The following is a 21,121-nucleotide window of genomic DNA, read 5'->3' on the forward strand; positions in this document are numbered from 1 at the left end:
ACTTTAAGGGGTTATTTTTTACAAGAAAGCTGTATGGGCAATGTGACAGATTCTCCTTAATTCCTTCCCACCCACAATCTGTAATCTGTATAGTACCATTCCTCGGCTGAGGATACATTAGTAAACATCCTCTCTTTGACAAATATCAGTGACACTTTACCCTGCTCTTAATGATGGCTTAATTTCCCACTAATGATCGAGAAACAGAGCAGTTCCTAATCAAGTGATGTGATTACTATGTCAGCTATGATATAGTGATCACATGCAAGATGAAGGCATCATTGAGGGGGAAAAACAAAAAGCTTGCAGAGACCACTGCAGGTGGTAGAAGGCAGTTTGCCTCTGCTAAATGCTGCAATTGTCTAATACAATTATAGTGTTAACCTATTTTTTAGCATTTTTGAGGATTTGCAATCAGTTATACTTTGTTAACCGATGCACACTGACACTGATGCATTTGAGGTTAAAGCCAGCAGACCAGCATATTGCACACGGGAGAGAAGCATGGCTGAAAAAAAGCCCTCTATCTGCTGTAACAGCAAAGAGGACCAAATCCTTCAAGGAGAACTATGAGGTGAGTGATTTTCACTCAGCCTCATAATCTGAGCCGACCTGTGACAATGAAACTGTCACAGGTCGGCTCAGTAGATCGGGAAGTGAGCGAACACATACCGGCGCTCGCTCACTTCTCGATCCTGTGCCGGCAGAGAGCCGTGACAGGGGAGGGACTGGATTTCCCCCTCCCCTGTCCGATTCTCCAACGCTGACTGGCGGAACGGACGGGGGAGGGGGCGGGCACAGCTGGCCTCTAGATAGGCAGAACCAGCTGTCACTCACGCAGCTGGGCGGATCCAGACATAATTGTCGGGATCCAATCCGGCGTCTCAGTATACTGAGCTGTAGCTCGCGGTATACTGAACTTTAAGTGACGGGAGGACGCTAGTTTGTGTCCTCCCGTTACCCTTAGGAGAACTATGGGGAAAAGCCCTGACCCCATAGTTCTCCTTTAAAATAGACCTATTTTTTTGCGATAACTATAATTATATGCAACAAATGCTGTTTTTGCAAATTAGATCCGAAAATAGCATGGCTGAAAATAACAAATGTTATGGCAAATGACGGAGTTGTGCATGTTCAAAACATGTCAGAATTTCCAGGTTGTCATGGTGTTGTGTGATGTTAAAAAAAGGTGTACTGTTTGAGCAAGGCTGGATGCGTGATGGCTTAAAGTAAACCTGTCATGCATTTGCCAACCTCTGAAAATGCTAGTTGGCCATCAATACTTTGAGTCATTGCCCATATTAAGGATACAGATCAAGACTTTTATCTGACTCCTGATTGGTCTACTTGCTCCGGATGAGTAACTCAAAGTATTCAAGCAACAGAGTCCGCATGACAGCCATGCAACTAGTATTTTCAGGAGGAGAAGGAGTGTTCTGAGATCTGGAGCAGGATATATGTCATTGAAGATCAGTGATCACACACCAGCACCCATAGCCATCATCATTCACCTGACTCCGCTCTGACTAACCCAAGCTTGTAGAGTGTGATTTAAGCTATATGGCCAAAATGCCGACAGATCTCCAATTGAGTTCAAATGTCTCCAGTGAAGGGCTCTGTTAATGCTACAGCACACAAAGACATTGTAGACAATTGTGCATGTTTGTCCAACCTTGTGGTAAGAGTTTGGTGAAGGCCATTTTCTGTTCCAGCATGACTGTACAAAGCCAGCTCCATAAAGACATGGTATGGTGAGTTAAAGGAGAACTATGGGGTCAGGGCTTTTCCCCATAGTTCTCCTTAGGGTAACGGGAGGACATAAACTAGCGTCCTCCCGTCACCCTAAGCTCAGTATATCGAGCATGTTGGAAAACCAGCCGAGAATCGCACGATTTTTGGCTGGTTTTTAACATGATTGAGAGATCATTGCCGAACGGGCACACTGCCCGTTCAGCATTGCAGTCATCGGAAGCCCGCCCCTCAGGGGGGCGGGCTTGTGATGATCGCAGGTACGATCTGCCTATCCAAGATGGGCAGATCGTACGTTTTTTAAATTACTTTACAACCCTCGCAAGACAAAAGTCCGAGGGTTGTAAAGTGTATGGGCACCTTAAGGATGGGCTCGGGCGTGTTCGCAGCTCCACGTGCCGAGCCCGCCAGGAAGCTGACAGTGCGCAGCGCCAATCACAGGCACGGAGACATTTCCTGATCTCTGCAGCTGCGGACCAAAAAAATGTCTCAGTGCCTGTGATTGGCGCTGTCAGCTTCCTGGCGGGCTCGGCACGTGGAGCTGTGAACACGCCCTAGCCCATCATTATTGGTGAGGAGGAACTGTCGTGGCATCCACAGAGCCCTTACCTCAACCCTACTGAACACCTTTGGAGCAAACAAGAGCTCCAAGTATGAGCCAGGTCTTCTCATCCAACATTGGAACCTGTCCTCACAAATGCTCTTTTGACTGAACGGGCACAAATTCCCACAGGCACACTCCAAGACATTTGGCAGGTCTTATTTTCGGGGTAGGTCTTATATTACAGACACCCCCGAAGATAGCGCTAGGTCTTATTTTCGGGGGATGTCTTACTTTCGGGGAAACACGGTATATAGCAGGTAACTACGCATTTGAAATCATTGCTCTTCACATGGTCCAAAATCTTAGCATCTGAAAATATTTTATGTTGTGAAAAGACAGAACTTTGGACAAGTTTTTTTTTTTGCTGTGTCCACACTGGTAAGATTTCCCTTCATTTCCTGTTCTTGGTGACACCCATCACACCCTAAAACACAGTTTTGTTGATTATTGTATGCATCTTTATACTAAAATGTTTTTTCACCTGTCCTCATCAAGACCGTCCACCACTCCCCGATGAAAGTGAGAAGGAAAGAGAAGAAACCGGTCCATGATGATGACACATCCATGTGTGACAGTGAGAGCGCGAGGGGAGGGGAAGAGGATGAGAGTACAGCACTGAGTATCAACGAAGAGATGCAGAAGATGCTAAACCAGCTGTATGTAATGTGTACATGTTCATGTCTTCATGTAAATATCTATATTGCCCAAATGCTCCGATACCTTCCCCATTACCAGGACTTCTGGTCAGAGGAAGATTTTATCTGACCGACAGTGCCATAGGGGAACATGGAGCCGGCTTCCCGGGCAATCAGGAAGTCGGGCGGCAAGCAATGACCCGCCTCCCGGCTTCCTGATTGACCGGGAAGCTGGCTCCATGCTGAATAGCTGGAAAGCCAGTTTCCCAGCCAATCAGCATCGAGCCCACCAAACATGGAGCCGGCTTTCTGGGAAATCAGGAAACCGGGCGGCGTGTCATTACCCGCTGCCCGGCTTCCTGATTGCCCGAGAACCCGGCTCCATGCCAGCAGAAGCACCGGTATCAGTACTTGGTATCGGCGAGTACCGACAGCAAAATATCGGTACTCGTACTCGATACTGAAAAACCGATATCGGCGCATCCCTACTATCTACAGTATCTGTCATTATGAATGGCACCACAACGCTCTAATGCACCTAATGTGTCTTGTGGGCGGCATTATTGCACGCATGGCCACAACCCACTGCAGTGGTAAAGAGTGAACCCGGTCTAAAGGATCAGTCCATCTAGAAGTGATGTTTTAGGTGAAGGTTGAGCCTCATGGGATGGGTCAGCACCGGGCTTCTTAGATATTTTAGGTACTTCTTTGTCATAATTCCAGACTCTGCTCCTTTCCACCCAGGATTTTAGGTTGTCCTTTCCAGATAAAATGAATGGAGCTCTCATTTCTCATCTCACAAAGGAGAACTATGGGGAGCGTGAAATAAACTCATCCCCATAGTTAGAGCCAACGTGTGACACTGCAGCGGTCACAGGTCGGCTCTAGTGATGGAGAATTGAGCGATCACATACCGCCGATCACTGAATTCACGATCTTCTCCCTGCAGAGAGTGGCAACTTTCAGTCACTGCTCCCTCGAGGATTCCCCCCTCCCCTCTCCGTTCCTCCAGCGCTGACTGGAGGGACAGACAGGGGAGGGGGCGGGCATAGCTGGCTCTGGCTCTAGAGAGGCAGAGCCAGCTGTCAATCAGGTAGCAGCGTGGATCCCGACAATATTATTGGAATCTTCCCCGGCTGCATCGCGGCTTTTCGCAGTCAACATATAGCAGGCAATAGCCTGCTATATGCTGAGTTTTGGGTCACAGGAGGACAATAGTAAATGTCCTCCTGTGACCCGAAATAGAGCTATGGCAAAAAAAGGTTTGGCCATAGTTCTCTTTTAAAACCTAAGATTATATAAACTCTCCAGCAGGCTGGCACCACGGGCCCATTTTATTTGTATATAGTCCTATATGTGTTGAAAACCCACATTAGACACAAGCAATATATACTGCCGCACGTTATAAATGATTTGATATCTTGACAAGTCCTCCATGTACATCCAATATCACTTGACAGGACTGAACTCAGTGCTACACCACTCAATTACCAATGCCTGCTATGGCATTCCTTCTAATAAATAATGTGCCCAGTTCACAAGGCTAACACACCAGGATGATGAGACAGATAGATACATTGATTGATTGATTTATATTTAGAGACAGATATTTATAGTCCAAGGAAATCTGAAAATTCCAATCACATGGCTAAAATAAAGATCCTTAATGTTAAAGATTTGATTCTTGCTTCCCCCAAATTAAGCTAAAATAGTTCATTTGCAGTGCACTGGATCCATGTCCACTGTATGGGGGTTGTAGAACAAATCAATACATTGCATTATCAGCAATTTATAGATTTAGCTGCAGTTCTGTAATCAGTCACAGAACTGATCATTCTGCTCAGGTCTGACATAAGACGGTTTCATTGTTACTTTTGATTGTTGCAGAAGTCTTCATTGATCAGCCGCATTCCCGGCATCTTCATGAATAGAAAGTACAAGCCTGCCACCTAGTGGGCACAGAAGGCAATGGCGGTGGTCAACATACACCTCTACAGCTCAAGCTTTTATAACTATATTTAAACATATAATGATAGTGTGATAGTGATAATGTAGTATTTTTAATAAAGATTACCTGTGCATTCTTATATCTTAAGCCAGCAAAGCTGTTTAAACGCGATTGGGAAGCACATATGTTCCCAGTGCAACTTTTTAACTTCACCGAGTGCTTATAATCGATCATAGAAAAGTTCCAGTGCCATGCTTAAGGAACATGTCCCATCATGGAGGCATTGGTGGTAATTAGAGTGACAGAAACCCTGATAAACAAGTACAGACCAACTGAAATCAAGGTGTGACATCATCGTGACATCATTTCCACTCTAAAATGTGAGATAGATAGTTAGACAGATAGATAGATAGATAGATGCGGTGCATTTGAAGGGTTCTTAATTTTAGATGTGACTTTACACCCAGGGCTTTACTTTCTCTGCTGCCTCAATGCCAGGTTCCTCAATGCGCCCCCCTGTATGCAGGCTGCATACAAGTGATCTCTGCAACATGGCCGAGATCACTTGTACAAAACAAGCAGCGGCTTCCCTGCTGTACATTTAGCTCTGCTTGCCCAAAACAGGGCTAAATGTAGAAAACAACTACCCGCCCGGCACCTGGAACTGCATGTCCCGGCCATCGGGAGATAGGAATTCCACACTCCTGCTGCCCCTCTAATCCCTGCTGCCCCAAGGCCGAGCCTCGGTTGGCCTTGTGGGAAATCCGGCCCTGGTTACACCCCCAATCCTTCCCAAGATGTGTGAGTTCTATCAACTCTGTTTGATATTTCATGTCACACAATGGGGGTCCTGTGGTTGGCAAGAGCAGAGTTAATAATTGGGTTTCGTGCATGGCTCCCTTACTTGTCAGATGAGCAAGCCGTGCCGTAATATCCTGCTTTTCTTTCAATTCCCTTTACAGGGATCTCAAGTGTCCCTGATGTTCAGGGAGTCTCCCTCTTTTGGACAGCAGCTCCCTGATGTCCGCGAGAGAGGCATTTTCTTCCTGAAAGGTTTACTCTGAGTAAACCTTTCCGGTAAGATATCAGTGGGTAAGGTTTCAGAGTGAGGCTTGCCTCCTGGAGGAAGGCCATGTGATCTCTAGAGTAGCCTCAGAACGAGGCTTGGCTCTCAGAAGGAAGAAGCTACTTGCTGCACAGGGAGGGCGGACATAGACTACTATTGAGAGCAGGTACAGTCACTGAGATCTACTACTGCAGGGTTGAGAGAGTGCTGTTATATGTCCTGGTTGTCTAGTTATAGAGAATATTTATTTTATTTGCTGCCCATAGCAACTAGTCAGCTGTGTATCAGGGACTTCACTCCTCAGCGGTTTTTTAAAAAGGTCTTGTCCTGTCTAATAAATTGTGACCTTTACACTGACAGATACTTAAACATCAATTCACAAATCTGATGTATGTATATATATAAATTAATGTTATTTCTTTTACATTCTGGCGACGGCCGCTGTAAAAAAACAACCCAAAAAACAGAAAGGGCACCTCCCTGAAATGAGACGGGAACCTCCCTGAAATAAGGTTTTGCAGGTTGGGATGTCTGCCTTTATAGGGTCTGTAATAGCCATTCACTCTTGTCTTGCAGGAGGGATTATGATTTCGAGGATGACTGCGACAGCCTGGCCTGGGAGGAGACCGAGGAGACTCTGTTATTGTGGGAGGACTTTTCCGGATATGCAATGTCGGCTGGTGAGCATCAAGGAGAGGTAAGATCTCATTTCCCACAGCAGAAAGAACAGTATATTGGATATAAAACTGCAACATAACAGGGGTAGGCAACCTCGAACCTCCCGCTATAATGGAACTATAAATGCCATCATACTTCTGGGAGTCATGTCTGTGGCTCTCAGAGTCTTGCAATGGACTTGTAGTTCCACCATAGCTGGAGTGCAGAGGTTGCCTAGCCCTGAAAATACAACATTCCCCTTATTTACCTCAGCAGAAGGAACTATAATTACGATACATAAATGCAATATAACAGGGGTAGGCAACCTCGATCCTCCAGCTGTAGTATACTACAAATCCCATCGTGCATTTGTTTCTGGGACACTCAGAGTCTTGCAATAGTCCATGAACACATCGCACTCTTGACTGCTTAGTCCAAAAACAACTGGTGGGTGACGCCATGACCAACGACTTGCAATGCCTCATTGGACTTGTAGTTCAGCACCAGCTGGAGTGCTCAGGTTGCCTACCCCTCCTATATAACATCCCTGGCTACAGCTGGAGTGCTCAGGTTGCCTACCCCTCCTATATAACATCCCTGGCTACAGCTGGAATATTTAGGTTGCCTACCCCTCCTATATAACATCCCTGGCTACAGCTGGAGTGCCGAGGATGCCTACCCCTCCTATATAACATCCCTGGCTACAGCTGGAGCACCAAGGTTGCCTACCCCTCCTATATAACATCCCTGGCTACAGCTGGAATATTTAGGTTGCCTACCCCTCCTATATAACATCCCTGTTACCATTATTCCTGCATGTCAGTGGGCATGAGCCCTTGGTGAAAAGAGGAGAAATGAAAGGAAACCAAACAATGAATTACAATGGATCATATTGTATGGATGATCTTCATAATGAATGTCATTTACAGTCCATTGTAGTGCTGAAGGTGCAGAATGTCAATCCCGGGAACTATAACATTGTCCTCTTGTGACTTTGCTTTGTGTCAGGCTCAGGATGACAGTCTGGAGGAGGTGATAAAAGATACGGAATCTCTCTTTAAGAATCGGGAGAAGGAATACCAGGAGACCATAGGTCAGATCGAGGTAAGAGACGTTAAGCTGGCCACAGGGCCAGGACCACGCAAGAAAATGCTGTGCTGGGAAGGGGGGGGGGACTAGGTGGCAGTAGCCAAAATGCCCCGACCGCCTATTACTCTGGGCAGGACTGAACCATCAAACTGATGGTCTAGTCCTGCAGATGTCACTGGGAGAACACAGCAATCCTGGTGTAATCATCAGAGACCCACTATCAGTGTTACAGCCACCTGCTCTGTATCAGGAGCATCATATGTGTGGAAGTGACAAGTGACGGCTGTGGAAGTGACAAGTGACGGCTGTCATAGCAGAGCACCAATGGTCATACATTCCTGTGTAATCTACATGACTGCGCTGTCAGCGTGAGTGACGACCGGGTCCTCCTTTGTATTCATTTGTGAATTAAAGAGGATTTTTTTAACATGGGGGAGGGGGGGGAAGGGGGCTACCCCTGGCACTGCAAGGGTTAGGTGCTCGTTTTGGTCTAGGGGTGAAAATAAAGAAGATATACTCACCTGATCCTCGGTCCTGCAGCAGTGACCGTTCACCCGTCTCCCACTGTGGAGGAATGTGCCGCCCTAGGCAAATGCCTAGTTTGCCTTGTGGTAGATACACCCCTGGGTGTGCCTATCGGCATCGTCACGTCTAATAGACCTGCATTAGATGATAACATCAATGGTCCTTAGACTGTCAGAGCGCGGGGAAGAAGAGGCTGGGGCTCCCCCGTGATGTTATCATGTCTAATGCAGTCTCTTAGACGTGAGGATGCCGATGTGCACACCACAGCAAGGCCATAGAGGGAGAGACAGGTGAACGGTCACTGCTGCAGGACCAAGGATCAGGTGAGTATATCGTCTTTATTTTAGACCCTGGACCAAAACGAGCGCCTAACCCTTGCAGTGCCGGGGGTAGCCCCTCTGCAAGGGTTAATTAGAAAAAAATAACTGGAGTTCTTCTTTAAAGCAGCTTTTTCAGTCTTGATTGATAAATAAACAAATTGCGCAATATAATTTTTACTTTTGAGTTATTGGTGACTTTATTTAGCAGTTGAAAGAACACATTTTGGGAATGGTGATGTTAAAGGGGAAGTTCACCTTTTCATAAGAAAATCTAAAGTAAACTAAGTCACAACCACCTTATAAAAAAACTTTTTAAAAAACTGACGGGGTTTTTAATCATTTCCTAACCTACCCAATGCAAAAAAAATGATGTCCTTAAATATTTTAATAAAAGGTTAATGTAACCCTGTGCTGGATCTACAGCTGGAGCTGGCCACGGCGAAGGACGACATGACCCGTCACCTGCATGAATACATGGAGATGTGCAGCATGAAGCGCGGGCTCGATGTGCAGATGGAGACATGCCGGAGACTGATCAACCAATCAGAAGAGAGGTAAAACCATCATCTGACTGCAGAAAATGCAGCTACCTCACTAAGTTTCACCTGTATGTGTATATATATATATATATATAGACATGTAGCCATATAAGGTCAATGCTGTCACTGCAGCCCGCCCATATTAGGTAAGTGTCATGTACCAAATATAGACATGTAGCCATATAAGGTCAATGCTGTCACTGCAGCCCGCCAATATATTTTTGAACCTGAGCCCCTCCAAACCTTGAAGCCCCTGCAGCCCACTGCAGGGGCTTCTTCAAGGTTTGGAGGGGCTCAGGTTCAAAAATATAAGTGTTCTTTGAATGTTGATCACTACTATTGCTATGACATTTTTTTTATGTAATGTAAAAGATTTTTAAATTGAACGAATAAAATGTCTATTTCTATTGAGTTACTTTGTAGTCATGGGTACCGTAAATGTCCGTAAAATGGAGTAAAAATATAAGAAATGTTCATTTGTTTATTAATTAATTGTTGGCGCATTTAAATTTTGTAAAAAGTTGGACTACGCCTTCTTTCGTCAGGTCTCCTCCACCCAGCAGCGAATCCGCCTGCAACGAGGACCCCGAAGACTCAGACCGCGACGCCCCATCTTCGGACAGCTCGGCCAGATGATAAAAGAGGAACTCCGGATCGCTCTGCACCTGCCACCACTGCCTGGAAAAGGAGGGGGGCGGCGTGATGCCGTGTGCATAAGATGTTCATTCCCCGCGACGGATTTCCGAGTGTGTCTGCAAAACGCCAGGAAAACGACCAGCGGGTGCAGCTGCTAGACTCTTGGCATACAAAGGGGGAGGGCGGGAGAAGGGTGCAACGCTGAACAGAGCCTGTGGATTGGACGGGCGCTCTGGCTTGGTATATATAGGGGTTCGATGCTTTATCCTGTACGTATAGCTGCAATAATGTCTGTAGATATTGTCTATATAGGTGTGGGTGCTAGGCATGATTCACTTGTAGTCTGCGGGGAATATTACGGGGAATGTATAGGTGTCACACGCCGATGGATTTGGATGAAATATGTCTGTGCTCGGGCTACTTCAACAAGTGCGGTGCTCAGGCCAACAGCGACATGCAAACTGCAGTAACCTTCAGTGGCCAATCAAAAATCAGTTACTTAAGATGAAAATTTAGCTATAGCGCCAAAATCAGCAACTTAAGGTGGGAATGTACTCATATCTCCAAAATTGGCTACTTAAGGAGGAAATTTATGCCTATTTCCAACTTTAGTAGCCAATTTTGGAAATATGGGTACATTTCCACCTTAAGTAGCTAATTTTAGAGATATGAGTAATTTCCACCTTAAGAAGCTGATACATGTCCCGTTACCCATAGGTTCTTAAGGTAGAAATTTACCCATAGCTCCAGAATCAGCTACTTAAGGTGGAAATTTACCTATAGCGCCAAAATCAGCTACTTAAGCTAGCAAACTACCCACATATTCAAAATCAGCAACTTAAGATAAAGATTTAGCATTATCTTTAAAATCAGCTACTTAAGGTGGAAACTTACCCATATCTCCAAATTTGGCTACTTAAGGTCTCCACCTTAAGCAGTCGATTTTGGAGATATGGGTAAATTTCCACCATAAGTAGCCAATAGATGTCCTGTTACCCATATCTCCAAAATCTGCAACTTATAGTGAAAATTTACCCATAGCTCCAGAATCAGCTACTTAAGGTGGAAATTTACCTATAGCTCCAAAATCAGCTACTTATGGTGGGAATTTACCCATAGCTCCAAAATCAGCTACTTAAGCTGGCAAATTTGCCAATATATTCACAATCAGCGACTTAAAGTGACATTAAACCCTCAGATTTTTTTACATAAAACAATACTGTAATGTGCGCCTTACTGTAATCCATGGTTGTTTCCCTTCTCTTTGCTGCTCTTCCTTTTAAATCCTCATGTCTTCTCATGCTCTGCAGAACTTCTGTTTTGCAGCAGACTGCCTTGTCTCAGGAATGGATACACGGTGTCTGTGTATAGGTTTGTATAGGCTTGTAACCTGAGCCAGCACTACAGGAAGAGATAGTCTGCTGCAAAGGGAAGTTCTCCCCAAGCATGAGAAGACATGAGGATTTAAAAGGAAGAGCAGCAACGAGAAGGGAAACAACCATGGATTACAGTAAGGCACACATTACAGTATTGGTTTATGTTAAAAAATCTGACGGTTTAATGTCACTTTAAGGTAGAAATATACTCATATCTCCAAATTTGGCTACTCAAGGTCTCCACCTTATGTAGTCGATTTTGGCGATATGGGTACATTTCCACCTTAAGAAGCCAATAGATGTCTTGTTACCCATATCTCCAAAACCAGCTCCTTAAGGTGGAAATTTAGCCATACTCCAAAACAAGCAACTTAAGGTGGAAATGAACAAATATTTCCAAAATTTGCTACTTAAGGTGGAAATTTACGCCTATTTCCACCTTCAGTAGCTGATTTTGGAAATATGGGTAAATTTCAACCTTAAGTAGCCAGTTTTGGAGATATGAGTACATTTCCACCTTAAGAAGCTGATAGATGTCCCATTACCCATAGGTTCTTAAGGTGGAAATTTAGCCATATAAAGAAAATCAGCTCAAAGGTGAACTATGGGGTTAAGGCTTTTCCCCATAGTTCTCCTTAGGGTAACGGGAGGACACAAACTAGCGTCCTCCCGTCACCCTAAGCTCAGTATACCGCGAGCAGCAGCTCCCTATATACTGAGACGCCGCAGCTGAACGGATCCCGACAATTGTGCCGGGATCCGCCCAGCTGCGTGACTGACAGCTGGCTCTGCCTATCTAGAGGCAGAGGCAGAGCCAGCTGTACCCGCCCCCTCCCCTGTCCGTTCCGCCAGCCAGCGCTGGCGGATCGGAGAGGGGAATCCAGCCCCTCCCCTGTCATGGCAGAGAGCCGTGACAGGATCGAGAGGTGAGCGAACGCCGTTATGTGTTCGCTCACCTCCCGATCTACTGAGCCGACCTGTGACAATCTCATTGTCACAGGTCGGCTAGAACTATGAGGTGAGTGAAAAGCACTCACCTCATAGGTCTCCTTTAAGGTGGAAATTTACCCATAGCTCCAAAATCAGCTACTTAAGCTGGCAAATTAGCCAATATATTCAAAATCAGCGACTTAAGGGGGAAATGTATTCATATCTCCAAATTAGCTACTTAAGGTCTCCACCTTAAGTAGTCGATTTTGGCGATATGGGTACATTTCCACCTTAAGAAGCCAATAGATTTCTGTTACCCATATCTCCAAAACCAACTACTTAAGGTGGAAATTTACCCATATCTCCAAAAGTAAAGTGAACGAACCATAAATGTATCAGACGCGCTTTATACAGATGGATACAAAATTTCTAGTACAACTTATATATTGTGAATTGTTTTTTAAAGAGAACCTGTAATTTGCCTATTCGGGAACGGATTCCCTTTAGAAAATGGAGGGAAAGGCACATGGAGCCCCCTGCATACACTTCATACGCTTGTCAGTTCATTGCCCCTTTACTATACTTATTCTGTCATTAGCTGAGGCCTAGCTGGCCAGCCGGCAGTATATTGGAGTCTGGTTGCTATGGGTTACTGCACTTTGCGCACTGATGTCTGCGCACTGCCTGGTGGGGGGGAGCCTGTCCGTGTCGCTGTGTGCTGCCTTAATGCTCTTTGTATATAATAATCAGATACTGGATACATATGTATGGGGAGTGCGAGGCGCTCTCTACCTATACACAGAGGAATATTTCTCTATACGTTGACCTCATCTCATTGTATGTTGGACTGGAAAGATATCGGGGGTGGGGGGGGGATTGTACTCATAAACATAATGCTGTGAATGTGAGAGGGCCGAGGGGGGCCGGTAGACTTGGATCTTCCAGTGATAAAGGTTTAGTAGGCAACCTTGGCCCTCCAGCTGTTGTGGAACTACAAATCCCATGAGGCATTGCAAGACTCTGACAGCCACAGGCATGACTCCTGGAGGCAGAGGCATGAAGGGATTTGTAGTTTCAGCTGGAGTGCCCAGGTTGTCTACCCTTGTATGTCGGAGGTGCCATCTTTAAGGACTGCTCAGGTCCGGTGTGCCTCCATGGCAACGGCCTGTGGGGCAGTCAGGGCCCCGTTCACCCGGACACGCACCTCTTTTAGCTTCTCAGAACACCAAAGCAAGTGACACCTAAATCTCCCACAACCTAACCTCCTTGAATGGGCCATGGCAATGTGCGTACTCAATAATAATGGAGTCCAGCTTCACCCAAACCTTTTATTTTGTTTTGAAGAGAAGGGTTAGCGCCTATAGAAGGTTTTTTTTTTATGGTGTTTCCTCTCACTTCCTGTCAGGGTAGGAAGTGATGGATAATCTCTATATCAGGGACACCCATTGTAAGGGAAGGGTTAGAATTTGTAACAATGTTTTTATATCTGTCCATGTCTTTGTGACAACCATGCCCTTTCTCCCCCCTCCTGTTTCCGGTACGGGCGTCACAGGGACAGGAAGTGCGGGACGATATCCCCAATGGGTTCCCTGATAGAAATAAAAACCTGATATTTTTACAAACAGAACTTCAGCCCAAATTAAGATAAAAATGAACAGGGAATTATATATTTTTTTTTTTAAAGTTCATTGCTGTTTTTGTCCCCACTGGGACAAATTTGCCCGCACTTCCTGTGCTGGTGACGCCCATACAGGAAACGGGAGGGGTGGGAGAGGGGGCATGGTTGTCACAAAGACAGGAAGACATGGACAGATCTCCCAAATGGGGACAAGACAGAAGTAACAAGCAGATGTTCCTTCTTTGCTCTCTCTACCAAAATAAAGCCGCGGCCTTGGCTAGAGGTCCCCTTTAAATGGCGCAGGCCTTAAAGGGCAACAACACCCTTCCAGAATCTACCGTCACACGTTTATCACTGAAGGATACAAGAGAAGTGCCCATCCCCCCTCTCAGCCCTTTTGCAGCATATTGTGATCAGGAAGATGGATGGTGCACTTTAATTTTCTAGGTTTGTATCAGAGAATATATATATATATATATGATGGATTGGTTATATTAATACCATGTACAAAGGACATGTGCATTGGGCATGTGTGTGTGTATTCTTTACAGACCATCATCATCATAACAGAGACGTCTAGGAATCTTGTACATATACACCTCGAAAAATACAGATCTAGATAGATATTGACTCTGCTCGTATTGGCTCGTTATTTTCTGATCATTATAATCAAAGTGGCACACAAACCTTCACTGAAATATATTCCACAACAGCCACGAAGGAGATCAATCCACCTTGTGTGCACCCAATGCCTTCGTAAAAGTGACATCATCACCGTGCTGTACAGAGCAACCTGTCCAGGCCCTGAAGCAGCAAAGCAACCCCAGACCATACCATTTCCACCACCGTGCTTCACAGTTGTTCTTCTCTTAAAGGGGAACTTTACCCATATCTTTAAAATGACATCAAACACACCTTTAGAAATGTTTAGTGATGACAATCTACACACAGTTACTTCTAGATCATTGCCGGCTTTGTATTCTTTGCATACCATATACACTGAGTGGCCAGATTATTATGACCGCCCCATCGGTACTTTGTTAGGCCACCTTTTGCCTTCAATAGTGCAGCGATTCTTCTTGGCATTGACTCCACAAGATGATGAAAGGTGATGTGAGGAATCGTACACTGCACTGTTGCCCTTCGTTTGTCTTGTACCATTCTTGCCCCTCCCCCGTTCTGCCCTAACATTGACTAGTCGCTGACGGCCACAATTCGCACGTTCAGACCCAGATTTTCAGCTGACAGTCCGGTCTTTAAACACTTTAACAACAGCTGCTCCTGAACATTTAACGAATTCTGCTGTTTTGCTGATACTCGCTCCATGGCTCCAGCGCCAACAATCATGCCACATTCAAAGGCTGTTAAATCGCGTTGTTTCCCCGTATCTTCCGAAACAAATCATTTCTACTGTCGTGGTAAACAACCTGCTTCCCTATTTATAATGGTCTGGCCCTCTAGCTGCTTCCCATTTTATAATGGTCTGGCCCTCTAGCAACTTCAGCGCCAAATTATAGCTCATTTGCCTACAAACGTCAGGTGGTCATAATAAACTGGCCACTCAGTGTATCTCTTTCTTCTCACAGCGGCCAGAATACTAGCTCTCCTTTTACTTCCTGGAACTCTGGCATATGTGACTAGGACATGTGACCATGCTCATCATCTCAGGGGAGGAACATGCCTTTTCCCTGAGATCTCGTGAGATTATAGATGAGATTTCCCAGCAATGCTCTGCTGATGTCACCTTCCCAGGATGCAATGCTTGGGCACAGGTGACATCACTAATGCCCAAGAACACCAGGAAGTGGAAGAGCAATCATTGTAAGTAAAAGAAAAATATGTCTAACTGATGGATGTGAGATGATTTAATGTCAGCACGCAGAGCGGCTACTGAGGTGATTTTAGTGGCAGGGGGTAAAGGTCGGCTTTAAGGCCCCGTTCACACCAGACACAGTGTGTTCTGGCGCGATTCCTGCCGGAACGCATTGCATTGCATTGCGACCGGCTCACTATGTTGTGGGGCAGCAGGGGGCGGTCCATGGAAGTGAATTGCACCGTAGCCACGCCCTCCAGCTGCACTGGAACGCAAGGCACACAATGCCTGTAATCCAGTCCGAACAAAATACTGCAAGCACTACTTTTTGCAGATCGCACTGGGCCGGAACTCAGGCACTAATGTGCCACGCGTTCGGGTGACGGCGATCACACTGCAGGTGCGGGGGACGTGGCTGCAGTGCCATTGACTTCAACGCCACTCCCACCCCAAAACAAAGCAAAGTGAGCCGGGTTGCGTTCCAGTGTGTTCCAGAGGCCGAATGCTCTGGAAAGCACTCTATGGTGTGGCTGGGCCCTTAGACCGTAGGATCCATGCTTGGGGGGGTCGAGGTAGTGTCAGACAAACGTTGCTGGTCAACTCCCAAGAGGCCAGCAAGAGCACCTCAGGGGCGTCCCGAGGCTGAGTGTCACCTGGGGGCGGGGATCGCGTGACACCCCTGCCGTGACGTCATCGCGCATGCGTGTGACGCTGCCGCGCATGCACTATATCATCGCGCATGCGTAGTTGTCTTATTGACGCCTGCCGGCGGCCATCTTGCTGATGGACGCCGGCAGAGAGAGGAGGGGCGGGATGAGGTATACCGCCGCGTCCCCTCCTCTCTCCTGACACTGTCGGGCACTGTGACCGAGTGCCCAACTTTTCATAGGGGGTGACACCAAAATGACTGTCAGTCATTTCGGTGTTTCCCCTCCAATGGTGGCACCCGGGTGCGGGCCGCACCCCCCTTGTGGCACCACTGGACCACCTCCACCCACTTTTAACACCTTCTGGTCAGATTGTCCACCAGTCTGAAGCAAGATCTTCCATTTGCCTATTCAAATATGGCGAAGAAGTCAACCATTCCCATGGGGTGTACTTACTTTTTCACACTCCTGTGGGTATTATTATCTTTCTATTAAGCAGTTTTCCTGCTTCAGCTTTGGGATCTGTTTATTTTTTACATCGGCACTGAAGGGATAACCGTGGAGGGAAAGTGGAACAAAGGATCCGGGTGCTGTAGAAGGTCAGTTTCTCCAGTCTATGGAAAGATAATAGGTGTAGCAAAGCATTCTGGGAAGCGTCAGCCATTACAGAGTACATGAGCACAGTCACGCTCCCCAGACACAATGCAGCACTGGGTCCCGGCCTGGTTACATGGATACGTCTCTCACAACATGCTGCTGGCTCACATTTCACTTCCCCACAACTGCATCGCCGACGCCAACCGGCCAACTCACACACTGTGCCTTGTGAGCATCAGCTGCCGGCACAGCCAGCCAAGTGATTTCCTAAACTCCTAATACTACTGTAGACTTCTAGCCCAGGACAGAGCGTGGCCGGCTTATTCCACTACACAGTGCACAAATGGAGCAACCAATCAGATTTCAGCGCACTGGAGTCCGATCAGGAGATATTGGCTGCTGTGGGTTGCCATACGTCGCCCGCGTCTCTCCTTCTTACTGAGGACTCTGGTCAATCTGGTTTGTAAATGAGGCGTGCAAAATGTCTATACCACAGGTTACTTGTGACAGATTCAGATCCTCCATTGGTGGCCAGCGGAGGAGAGCCCCCTTACATTGGTGGCCAGCGGAGGAGAGCCCACTTACATTGGTGGCCAGCGGAGGAGAGCCCCCTTACATTGGTGGCCAGCGGAGGAGAGCCCACTTACATTGGTGGCCAGCGGAGGAGAGCCCCCTTACATTGGTGGCCAGCGGAGGAGAGCCCACTTACATTGGTGGCCAGCGGAGGAGAGCCCCCTTACATTGGTGGCCAGCGGAGGAGAGCCCACTTACATTGGTGGCCAGCGGAGGAGAGCCCCCTTACATTGGTGGCCAGCGGAGGAGAGCCCACTTACATTGGTGGCCAGCGGAGGAGAGCCCCCTTACATTGGTGGCCAGCGGAGGAGAGCCCACTTACATTGGTGGCCAGCGGAGGAGAGCCCCCTTACATTGGTGGCCAGCGGAGGAGAGCCCACTTACATTGGTGGCCAGCGGAGGAGAGCCCCCTTACATTGGTGGCCAGCGGAGGAGAGCCCACTTACATTGGTGGCCAGCGGAGGAGAGCCCCCTTACATTGGTGGCCAGCGGAGGAGAGCCCACTTACATTGGTGGCCAGCGGAGGAGAGCCCCCTTACATTGGTGGCCAGCGGAGGAGAGCCCACTTACATTGGTGGCCAGCGGAGGAGAGCCCCCTTACATTGGTGGCCAGCGGAGGAGAGCCCACTTACATTGGTGGCCAGCGGAGGAGAGCCCCCTTACATTGGTGGCCAGCGGAGGAGAGCCCACTTACATTGGTGGCCAGCGGAGGAGAGCCCCCTTACATTGGTGGCCAGCGGAGGAGAGCCCACTTACATTGGTGGCCAGCGGAGGAGAGCCCCCTTACATTGGTGGCCAGCGGAGGAGAGCCCACTTACATTGGTGGCCAGCGGAGGAGAGCCCCCTTACATTGGTGGCCAGCGGAGGAGAGCCCACTTACATTGGTGGCCAGCGGAGGAGAGCCCCCTTACATTGGTGGCCAGCGGAGGAGAGCCCACTTACATTGGTGGCCAGCGGAGGAGAGCCCCCTTACATTGGTGGCCAGCGGAGGAGAGCCCACTTACATTGGTGGCCAGCGGAGGAGAGCCCCCTTACATTGGTGGCCAGCGGAGGAGAGCCCACTTACATTGGTGGCCAGCGGAGGAGAGCCCCCTTACATTGGTGGCCAGCGGAGGAGAGCCCACTTACATTGGTGGCCAGCGGAGGAGAGCCCCCTTACATTGGTGGCCAGCGGAGGAGAGCCCACTTACATTGGTGGCCAGCGGAGGAGAGCCCCCTTACATTGGTGGCCAGCGGAGGAGAGCCCACTTACATTGGTGGCCAGCGGAGGAGAGCCCCCTTACATTGGTGGCCAGCGGAGGAGAGCCCACTTACATTGGTGGCCAGCGGAGGAGAGCCCCCTTACATTGGTGGCCAGCGGAGGAGAGCCCACTTACATTGGTGGCCAGCGGAGGAGAGCCCCCTTACAGATTTCTCCTCACACCTTGGCTGCTTTTCTAATAAAAACAAGCTGTTAGACTTTGCCCACGTTTTGCTTTCATACACCCGGAATGTATTTCCCTAATTTCATCTGAAAGTTCCATTTAAAGTCCTCAAAGTATCCAAAACCCAAATTTCCTTTCCAGTTCCTGTACTTGTCCTGCCCTAAGATGTCCTACGTCTGGATCCGCCCAGCTGCGTGAGTGACAGCTGGCTCTGCCTATCTAGAGGCAGAACCAGCTGTACCCGCCCCCTCTCCCGTCCATTCCGCCAGTCAGCGCTGGCGGATCGGAGCGGGGAGGGGGGAATCCAGCCCCTCCCCTGTCACGGCAGAGAGCTGTGACAGGATCGAGAGGTGAGCGAACGCCGGTATGTGTTCGCTCACCTCCCGATCTACTGAGCCGACCTGTGACAGTCTCATTGTCACAGGTCGGCTACAACTATGAGGTGAGTGAAAAGCACTCGCCTTATAGTTCTCCTTTAAAGTGTCCCCTATGGGAAATTTTGGGTAATGACGTTATTTTGCAGCTTCACGGGCGAACGCAATTATAAGGCTTGGCATGTTTGGTATCTAATTACCCGGCGTGACCCCGTCTTTTATATTTTATTTTTTATATTATGTTTCTGTGCACTAAATTTACATTTTGTTTTTTTGTTCCTAAAAATACTGGTTGGATAAACATTTGCGCAAAAACCGTGCGACACAAAAAATTGCAACCAGCGTCTTTTTAACGCACAGGGCCTCTGATTTCAGAGCATAGATCATTGTTTGGGGGGGGGGATCATGTGTGCGCAAACAGTAAGACATTGCTCCAGAAAGCAAGGGGTTAACTATATACTTCTCTATCCAAAACTAAGAAGAGAAAAAAGTTCAGCTCTCACATTGGCTTCATTGTCAATCTCTCTGGGTGCAATAAACCAGAGGCGGGGGGTGTCGGTGCCAAAATGAATTCGCTGACCGTACCTGTGTCGCGGCCGCACTGGGACAGACTCATAAAAAGGAAACACACAGACTGTTGTGAAGCTTTTCAAAGGGAAAAATTCAGCAGAGCGCACGCCTCCGCCCTCACCGCCGCGCCTGGTGCCCCCCCCTCTTTCCTTCGGCCTTTACTGGCAGGAACAGACATGTGGCAACGCGGCTAGGCAGGCGAGAATGAATGCGTCGCCGGCGTCTACGTGAGCTCAGGATAAATGTAATCCCATCAGAGGGAGATCAGACCACTCTCACTATAATAAGGGCTTTAGGATGAATGAATCAGGAAGGAACGCACACACACCGCACAGGACGCAGACGCCGCGCATACGTCTCTGCAATACATGCGTGTTACCCCAGGTAACTTTTTGAAAAAAATAATAAATGCTCACATATTCATAGAAGAAAAAATGTGCATTTATAAGTTTTTGCATTCGAGTCAGTAAAGCAATGCAAGTGCAATCAGTGGATGGGGGAGGGTGCAATCAATTAGTGGATGGGGGAGGGTGCAATCAATTAGTGGATGGGGGGTGTAAGCAGTGCAAGGGGGGTGCAGCCTGCACCAGGTGACACCATCAGAAGGGGGTGACACCAAAATGGACCGAGAGCCCGACAGCTGCACAACAGAGGCAGCATACATTATACCACCGGATGAACGTCCCCTCCTCTCTTTGCTGGCGCCCATCCCCAAGGTGTCATTATGCACGTGATGACATCACGAGTGTGCAAAATGAGGTTGCGCACGTGCGTGATGACGTGTCACTGGGTGACACCCAGCGTCCGCATCGGGTGCAATGCTCTGGCTCTTGCAGACTCTCCCACCCATCCATGTCTGTACCTTGCTATAGGCCAATGGTTCTCAACCTTTCTAGGGCCAGGACCCCTTGGTAACATTTGCCAAGTTTTGGTGACCCCCAACGGTAAAATGTAGGGATGCACCAATACTAGGGCCAGTGCGGGCTCTGTGGTGGCCAGTGCGGGCTCTGTGGTGGCCAGTGCGGTTACTGATAGATCACTGGCACTAACCTCTCCTCACTCCCACCCACTCCTCTCTATGATCCTCGCCGTCCGCCGGCGCAGAGCCATCTAGCGGTGCGGCTGGAGAACGGACACTGCTGCGCTGGGTGGGGGCTGAGGAGCCTCTCACCTAGCGCAGCACATTGCACTGGCGTCCCCCTCAACTGTGGGTTGTGACCCACAGGTTGAGAACCACTGCTGTAGACAGTCACTAACATGGACGGGAGGCAGAATGAATGGGCTGTGATGTCACCGCTCTTGTATTCCATTGAGAAGTACCAGTCTCTCTGTCACGGTGCCTAATGGGACTTGTAACACAGCCACAGGGAGAAGCTTGAAGGGAGAAGAACCTCAAGATTCAGGTAAGTGGGGAGGTGGAAGGGTTATAGG

At 48.0% G+C, this 21,121-nt stretch overlaps 1 protein-coding gene across 1 annotated transcript in view; it reads left to right on the forward strand.

Annotated features, from left to right (window-relative positions):
- IFFO1 (intermediate filament family orphan 1) overlaps nt 1-10,250 on the forward strand; it is a 28,761-nt gene extending 18,511 nt beyond the window's left edge. The window contains exons 5-9 of the mRNA XM_018553191.1: nt 2,849-3,009; nt 6,579-6,699; nt 7,668-7,763; nt 9,017-9,147; nt 9,678-10,250. Of these exons, the coding sequence (XP_018408693.1) occupies nt 2,849-3,009; nt 6,579-6,699; nt 7,668-7,763; nt 9,017-9,147; nt 9,678-9,768 (600 nt within the window). The 3' untranslated portion in view covers nt 9,769-10,250. The remainder of the gene's footprint in view (nt 1-2,848; nt 3,010-6,578; nt 6,700-7,667; nt 7,764-9,016; nt 9,148-9,677) is intronic.
- The last annotated feature ends 10,871 nt before the right edge of the window (nt 10,251-21,121 follow it).

Source organism: Nanorana parkeri, unplaced genomic scaffold (assembly GCF_000935625.1).
Source record: "Nanorana parkeri isolate BGI_ZX_2015 unplaced genomic scaffold, ASM93562v1 scaffold113, whole genome shotgun sequence".
Lineage (NCBI taxonomy): Eukaryota > Metazoa > Chordata > Amphibia > Anura > Dicroglossidae > Nanorana > Nanorana parkeri.